This window comes from Daktulosphaira vitifoliae, unplaced genomic scaffold, assembly GCF_025091365.1.
Source record: "Daktulosphaira vitifoliae isolate Bord-2020 unplaced genomic scaffold, ASM2509136v1 Scaffold_1, whole genome shotgun sequence".
Taxonomy (NCBI): Eukaryota; Metazoa; Arthropoda; class Insecta; order Hemiptera; family Phylloxeridae; genus Daktulosphaira; species Daktulosphaira vitifoliae.
This window is the reverse complement of record NW_026099572.1, coordinates 31,072,458-31,081,628: the sequence shown is the minus strand read 5'-3', so window position 1 is coordinate 31,081,628 and position 9,171 is coordinate 31,072,458. Positions and strand designations below refer to the sequence as shown.

At 25.6% G+C, this 9,171-nt stretch overlaps 1 protein-coding gene across 7 annotated transcripts in view; it reads right to left on the bottom strand.

The window, feature by feature from the left end:
• Nucleotides 1-254: 254 nt before the first annotated feature.
• LOC126894059 (uncharacterized) overlaps nt 255-9,171 on the bottom strand; it is a 27,924-nt gene continuing 19,007 nt past the window's right edge. For 2 of the 7 annotated variants that reach the window (XM_050664716.1, XM_050664713.1), the window contains exons 2-3: nt 1,885-2,485; nt 255-1,346 (exon numbers count right to left, since the gene is read on the bottom strand). In XM_050664716.1, coding sequence (XP_050520673.1) covers nt 461-1,346; nt 1,885-2,485 — 1,487 coding nt within the window. In that variant the 3' untranslated portion in view covers nt 255-460. Of the gene's footprint in view, nt 1,347-1,884; nt 2,681-3,864; nt 4,014-4,243; nt 4,334-6,439; nt 6,502-6,905; nt 7,030-9,171 lie in introns of those variants that run through there. The other 5 variants (XM_050664717.1, XM_050664720.1, XM_050664718.1 and 2 more) reach the window with 5 other exon arrangements.

The following is a 9,171-nucleotide window of genomic DNA, read 5'->3' as shown; positions in this document are numbered from 1 at the left end:
GTAACCATAAATTAAATATAAAAAAGTAAAAATCTTAAAAATATATATATAAGTCGTCTTTTATTAAAAAAATATAAAGAGGACACCGTAAAAACATTTTTTTTTTGGATTTCGTTATATAAAAAATCATTTTTAATGATTGTAAAGTGTGAATTAAATAATTCTTTTTGTTAAAAAAAAACACAAAATTATACATTTACCGATATTTTATTTTAATGTTATTAAATATAAAAACAAATAATGGTAATTAATGTTACTATGTCATAAATGATTTACATTTTTAACTTAGTGAAATTTTTTTAATATTACGTCGTTGCAAATATACAAGTGAAAATGTTATTAAACTATATGTATGAAGAAATCAAAACATTAATTATTAACAATAATAAAAAAATAATTTTATGCAATCAACTTTTAAAATTAATTTCAATGGTACCTAGTTTTTATTATTTAATGAAAGCTAAGTAGTTAAATCATCCATCAAATCCTTAATAAATGGTATAAGTTTTTCGTCAATTTTTCTACCACTGCAGTTAATTTTATCGAAACCCAGATTTTTATAACAAGTATTATAAACATTTTCACAAAAATTATCAAAATAATAACATGCATTAAGATAAATTTTAATTTGATGTAGAGTATTTGGATCAATTAATATATTTTTTGAAGTCCTAAAATAATTTAATTTTTCGTTTTTTTCATAAAAAGGTTCATTAAAAACACACCAACTGTCCAAATAACTAATGTTGCTATGTATTTTATGATGAAAGTTATTAAGAAAACTATTAAAAATTACTTGAAATTTTTGCAATGTTTCATTATTATTTTCCGTATCATCTTTATTGACAAAATCAATTTTAAAATAATTATTATTCTTCAAGAAAATAAGAATTTGTGCAACCCATTCTAATATTTTATGTAAACTAGAATGAGATCTGAAATGAACAATCCATATTGATGATTTATTTAATGTAATCAAAGCATTATACAACCCTATAAGCATTATTTTAGATTTATTGAATGATTTAAATAATTCAATTAAACAACTGTACTGATAGTTAAAGGAATCATTATTACAATAATGTAATATAGTAGATAACAGTAAATGATAATTTTTAAGTATTTCGGTGTATCTACATCTTAATAATTGTGACACATGTTCTTTTTTTATTCGAAAATTTAGAAAATTAATTTCATCTTTTATTATGGAATTTACACTACAATTTTTTCTATAATAAACTATATTTATGTGATTCATTGATTCCCAACTAGTTCCCAGACGAAGAATATTGAGTGCTTCAATTCCATCATCTTGTTTTATTTCTGGATCTTTTGGTGGTGTAATTCTATTAAAAAAAAAAAAAACTAAATAAATTACACAATAAATTATATAATATTAAAAATTCTTATTGAGATATTGTATTATTAAGTAAATATAAATATAAATTCAATACTTCTAAAAATTATTTGAAATCAAAATACCAAAATAATATCACAACGAAATCTTATAAAAAAATCTATAAAAGAAATATTTCTAAACGAACCTGGAAAAACAATCAATGTTTTGTGATATACTAATAATTACTACTATAATTTTAACGACGAAAAGAGACATTATATGGAACTCTGGATAATAATTCAAGACGATCTGTCATACTATTTATCAGTTTGTAGTCCCATAAAATATCAATGGCTTTCCGGCAATCGGGAAGGCGATCAAGGTAATCGGCAATCACTAGCTGTGTAATATTTACTACAATACGTTATATATATATTGTCTTATCATAAATAAATCTAAGCTATAAATGAAAATATCTCATATTGAAAATATAAGTTATTTACATTTTATATGAAAATATAAAATTTAAAAGTAAAAATTCTTACTGAGGTGTTTTTGGATTAAGAAAATGTTCGAAGCCAAGATTTTTATACCACATTTTTATAGTTTCGATATAGAGCGAATTAAGTTTATTACATGTATAATAGACGATTTCAAAGCTAGTTTCGTTAGAGTATTCTTCGATTTGATTTTTTTTCAAATCAGTTTTTATAGTAGTGTCAATGATTAGACTATTTTGAAAAAGATTGTTTACTACTTTTAATGCCACTTCATAAAAACTTTTAAAATTCTCAAATTGCGTTATGGAGACTTTAATATTTGGTAAGTTATTAATGTCAACAACATAGGCGGCATTTAATTCTTTGACGAATTGTTGAAAAAAGTCAATTTCATCAATTATGGGATGCGGCGCGAGTCCTTCGAGAAACAAATACTTTATATCTATGTAGCTTATAAACTTCATAGCATTGTGGAGATTTTCAAACATAGTCTTGGAATTTTTCACTTCTACTTCAAGTAATGATACACAATTAATAAAATTTTCTAATAAATTTCTCTTATGAAATTGTTTACATTCTTCAATGATAATATTCATGTAATCGAGAAATTTTTTTAGTATTTCAGTGTACTTGAAATTGAGTACACCTATTGTGTAACGATAGTTACGTGAAAAATCATCTTTAATGCAAGTTTCCTCTATTTCGGGATAATTTAAAAATTGTTTTAGTTTCAGGTTTATCATTTGATTTGCTCCAATTTTTGAATGAATGTGAGTTACGACTGTGTTGATGTAATTTTTATAAAGCTGATTATATTTTCTTTTGGGTTGTGCTCCTTCGGCTGGATTCAACACAATAACGACAATAGATATTAATATAAAAAAATAAAATTCCATTGAAAAATAATTTAATATTACAAATAACTCGTTTGAAACTTAGGAAGATTTAAAATGAACATATGCAATGTGTATGTTATTTTTTTATATTATTTATTTGTTGGGAAAAATATGTGTTTAAAGAATAAAATTTTTTTAACAAAAATAAAAGTATAGTTCAATCCAATGTAGCAAGAATTTTATATAGGATGTGTAAATCATACTGTGACCTATTGATTTGTCGATATATTTTCTCTTTAAAATCCTGTATTTATAAAAAAGTTCCCTACAACACTATTTTTGTTATACTATTTTATTTTATGTAATGAGATCTAATAATAACTATTAAAATATAATATCTTGAATAATAAATAAAATTATTTTATTTAAAAAAATATGATATAAAATTATTATCTTTATATTTATTAATATAGTAATATTTTAATATGAATTTTATTTCGATTAAACTGATATGCTGCTATTCGATTTCGAAAAAAATTGGAACATCCTGTAAAAATTATAATTTTTTCGTGTAATAATTTATGAATTTTAGTATATAATATATGATTAAAATGTTTATAACGTTATTTTTATTTCAATTTAACAATGTAATTTTGGAAAATAATACCTATTGAACTCTTTTAATTTTAGAATTTAAATCCAAATAAATAAAAACTAGCATAGTGGCTCGTGGCAAAGAGGGAACGCGGTAAAGTTAAGACGTAAAAGTATAGACGTATCTGGCAAAGTTTAACGTCTATATCATAAAAAAACGCTTTGATGCAAATTTATTAAATATCATAATTTGTTTTTTTTTTACAATTATAGTGATATAATTATTTCATTTATATAAATTTAATGATTTTAAAATTACACTCAAATTAATATTTAATTATATAATTACATGTTTGTTAAATTATTTGCTCAATTAAAAATAACATTATAAACTCATTTTAAAAGATATGTTCTAATATATGCTTTATAATTTTTACATGGATCATTATTTTGAAAACAAAAGTTATATCACTTTATAAATGCCGAAAAAAAATATTTGATAATGCTATTTTTTATAAAAGTGTACTTTTTAGGTATTTATTTAGTTTTTAAAAATAAGGTTTTTCAAATTATTTCCGCTTATAGGTTTATTTACATTAAAATCGGTTTTTTTTTTTTGACACATTGATCACTTCAATCAATCCAGTAAGAGCTGGAGAATTTTCATGGACCGACATAAAAAAAAATCATTATTTATAGTTTCTTAATAAAAAAATTATATAATTATAAACGCGATACTTGAGAAATATCGTTTTGAATAATAACAAAGCACTAAAAAATCTGTTTTATCATTTTTAATACGATAAATATTACATGTTGTATTATACAGGGTGTTCAGTAAGTCAGGAAACGGGTTTCTATTGTTCTCATTGTTACAAACAATGAGAACAATAGAAAACCGTTTCCTGACTTACTGAACACCCTGTATAATTTCAACACTTAATTTTATATTAGCGTTTAATATCTCATCATACCTTTATTATGTAAGACCTTGAGTAAAAATTTAACAATCGAAACTCGGGTTTTATTATGTACACTAAAAAATATCCGTTATTATATTAAGCTATATAGCACACAATGCATAGCGTTACTCTATTAAAAAAGAAGACATACATAATCTATTAAATTAAAAATAATAGAAATGTTGAATTGGTGAATGTAGTTATTTAATTAAAATTTAGTTTAAATGCAAAAATTATTTTATATATTACAAATTTTTTAAATTTCTATTTATCAAAGAAAAAAACTCTACTGAGTACAATCTTATCGGTACTTATAATAATCCTTTAAATAGACGATCTATTAAATTATAATTTTACTTAACAAACATTCACCACGTTTGTAAATGAACATTTTCAATTAATAACGTAAATCGCCACTTAAAACACTATTTTAATGTATATTTCATGAATATTTATTTAAAAATGGCCATGATTGATTATACTAAGTCACGAAGATATGACTAATCCAAATATTTTTGTTCCAATTATTATTCTGTTTAAATGTTGTTTTAAATAATTAAAACCTTTAAAATAAATAAATATAAATTAAATCTTCTTAGACTACATTCATTGCATATTTTTGATTATTTGCTACTAATATGATGAAAGAGAAAATAGCAGTATAATCTGTTGAAGTGATAGTAAAAATGTAGAAAATGTTAGAGGATCAAAGCATATTAAGCTTTGTCAAAAGTTTTTCTTGACCTTTTGAAGCTCAGCTCTGTTTCTCCTATCACTAAAGGTCTTATTTAATATTATCAATTACAGATCTATTACACTTCCCATTCATAATTCAAAAAATTTGTTATAAAAATTGTCTGAAAAAAAGTTATTTCCACTCTCAACACCATTTAAGTCTCTAAACAGTACTGGTTTCGTACTACCAAACGTACCACCACACCGTATTAGTATTTTATAAATGTCTCATGGATTCTATTATTTCTGGAGGTTTTCAAATAAATGTCATATTCACGGATTTTTTTTTAACATTCGATACTGTTAATCATAATCTATTAATAAATAAGTTTCAGTATAATGATCTCACTGATTTGTTATTGTTTTGGATAAAAACCTAGAGAACAAACCGTGAAAAATATATGCTAAATATACATTCACTCAGTGGCGGCTAGTGGCTTGGACGTTGGGACGATCGTACCAACCTACTAAACCAACCCAACCTACTAAAATTAATTAAAAGAAGAAAATTAATTGTACATTCTTATTAAACATGCCAACTTTTAAATAGTAAAATAGTTATAATACATTTGTCGTGTGCGAACATTAAAGTTGTTTCCCTCAGTATATGCGGTACGCATACACACACGAGTAGTTTTTGGACGACCGACGACATCGTCCGAGCAATGTGAAGAAACGCATATTATTATCGAGGTGTCCAATCGTGTGCGTGCGGATATGGTTTAGCTGCAATCTTATCTACTACGGGTTATGGACCACCGGCAGTGTCGTCCAACGGTAAAATATTAGTATATTAGAGATGTTAAGTTCGTGAACGAATAGTTCATTTGAACTATTCACTTAGATGAACTATTCTGAACTGTTTCAGTACCTGTAACTTAACAGTTCACAGTTCGAAAAAAATTGGTAGCAATGTATAAATGAAATAGTTCGCGAACTTCTTTAAAAATTCTCTGTGGTTCGTTGTTCGAAATACTGTAAATGGTAGCTGTTTACAATTAGATAACAAATAAATTATATTGTTAAAATGTTACACAGTTTTTAACTGTTTAACAATAAAATAAATTCATACTATGTACAAATATTAGATCAGATTTCTGATTTAACTTAGGACTACAGGTCAATATATCTACCTTGAATTAGGTGATAATGATAACATGAGCCATGAGGGTATTGATAATAATTTTTTCTTAGTTTATGATGTTCAGGTTAAGGGTTAGTTTATAACTTAATTGCCCATAAGTAGTGTGAACTACAACTGAACTGTGTACTGCTATACTAATAGTGATAAAATGAATAGTTCATTGCCAAACAATATCAGCATGATCAATAAAATTAGTGAACTTAAGAATAGTTCATTTGAACTATTCACTTGAATGAACTATGAACTAATGAACTATTCACAGAAATGAACTAAACTTTACATCTCTATAGTATATTACTAATTTATTAACACGCTTATATTAGTTTCACCTGTATGTATGTATGTATGTTTGTAACTCTCCAAGCGTCACGCGTTATCGCATATTCCGTCGTCTACGGCCTTGAGACTAGACTGTCATAACGCATTCAGCCCACCCCACGCCACGCTCACCGCACGACGACAACACTATTCCTATATAAATTTATTTTTGGTTATCATACCCGTACACGCGTGCTTGTCATCAATATTATTTATATATATAAACAAATTTTTATTTTGACTGACCAATACCATCTGCCTGTCATACGGCTTACGTATATATTCCTACCGCCGTTTATACCTCAGGTATAACGTTAGTCCGATCCGCCCGCCCACAAAACACGGCTATACCTAGTGCATGATACGTTTACGTACTTAAGTCGCTTTACTTGTATATATATATTCTAATTTCTATTAAAATTTATATATTAACACGCTTTATTATAATTTAGAGATATAAAGTATTCATTCGATTACGAGGGATGATTTCCGTATCGTCATTTTTCGTCACCACATTCCGGGAGTGAGTAATTTGCGCGCCTGCTGCTTTCCTTGGATGTGGTAGCCTTTTCTCTGACTCCCTCTCCGGAATCGAACTTTGATTTCCCCTTACCCGTAACAACCAAGATATTGATAGTAACTACTACCATAACATGAAACTAAAAAGTAAAAAATTAATATTGTTTAAAAAAACTAAAAAAACATTCTTTTAAACCACGTCGAACTAAAAAGTTAAAAATAATTTTTAAAATAAGCTTAAAATAATTATGTACAAAAAATACTAGTATTATTGTGATAAAAGCGTGGGTGCTTTGTGCCATATTTTTCGTATATTGAGCGCCCAAAGATATTATTACAATAATACTAGTATTTTTTGTTCATAATTATTTTAAGCTTATTTTAAAAATTAATTTTAACTTTTTAGTTCGATGTGCTTTAAAAGTGTGTTTTTTAGTTTTTTTTAACTATATTTATTTTTAGAATTAACTGCTTGTCGCCTCGGTTGCTACTATGGTTTAATCGTTATTATTATTATTTTCATTTCTATTTTCTAATGCGGCCTTTAAAATAATAATATGTGTATTGTGTTTTATTAATAGATGGTGATTAGTAGTATCAAATGCTTTAAAAAAATCTGTATATTATTTATAAAATACTTATACATTTGTGGTGTAAACCAAACCACTCGATTATTTGCAAAATAAATATAATACTGAAAAGAAAACTTTGATTTTTTTTAGGAATATTTCTTGATTTATCAACTAATAATTACTGTTTAGAATTTTTTGTAGAGCAAAATTATTAATTATAATATATTTAACGCTCACTTTTTGTGTAATTTGTATGATATATTTAATATTGAAATCGACATAATAATTATTGAATTATACAAGAATGAGTAATTATTACAAAAATTTTAGTTTTTTTTGTAATAATTAAAACTTAAAAATAATTCAAATACAATTATGACTTGGTGCGCGTCGCTAATGATTCAGTGATGGAACTTACACTGAATTTACCCATTCCCACCAAACATGTAGCCGGCCATAAAATAAAAAAAAAAAGAAAAAATAACCAATTATTAATATATATATATAATGACTCACGCTAACATACCAACCACAATTTTACTTTTGTAAAATGTACAACATTTTTTTTTAGCTTCGATGCGAAGCTGAGAAGGTATTAATTTTACTATGATGTGTTTTTTTATTTTTTTTTTTGTGTCTGTGAACGCTCAATCTCAGCTCTCGCTGGACCGATTTTGATGAACAATATGTCAAAAGATCACAAATCGTATCTAGTCGAAGACATTACCCTCAAAAATTGAAAAAAATTCCCTCGTTCCCCGTAAACGGGGGAAATCCCCCAAAAAATTACAAATTTAAAAATCGCTAATTTTCGAAATTTTTTCAATTTTTTTTACTAAAAACTGCCGTAACTTTTTCAAAAATGAACATATCAATATAATTTTTTTTTATATAGATGCTTGATGTCTTTACCTATTATTTGGTATATTTTTTTTGTAAATTTGACCTTTTTTCTGCCCACAGGGGGGGATTTAAAATGACAACTTTTTCACAAAAAATTAACTTTTTCAACTTAACTTTTGAAAATGTTCCGGAAGGTCTGACACTTTTATATATATCTTAAATTAAAGCTAATGTAATGTACTTTAATTTGAAAAAAAAAAATTTGACCTCTGGACTTGTCTTCATGGTGAAAACGGCTACCGAATGCTATTTTTGTGTGAAAATTTTCGATTTTATAATTTACATTTTTTACTTTAAAGTGCTATAACTTTTTAAAAAATGTATGGATCAATACAATTTTTTCATGAGAAGTAGTATTTATATACATCTTTCATTGGATATACTTTTTTTTTAAATCAGACTATTTCCCTATATATGGGGGGGCTTCAAATATAAAAAATGCATATAGAAAGTAGAACTTTTTCAACTTAACTTTTGAAAATGTTCCGGAAGGTCTGACACTTTTATATATATCTTAAATTAAAGTTAATGTAATGTGCTTTAATTTGAAAAAAAAAAATTTGACCTCTGGACTTGTCTTCATGGTGAAAACGGCTACCGAATGCTATTTTTGTATTTATTTATATACAGATAAAAATTATGCTAGGTATATTATTTAGAGTTGACCGATTTTGATGAACAATATGTCAAAAGATCACAAATCGTATCTAGTCGAAGACATTACCCTCAAAAATTGAAAAAAATTCCCT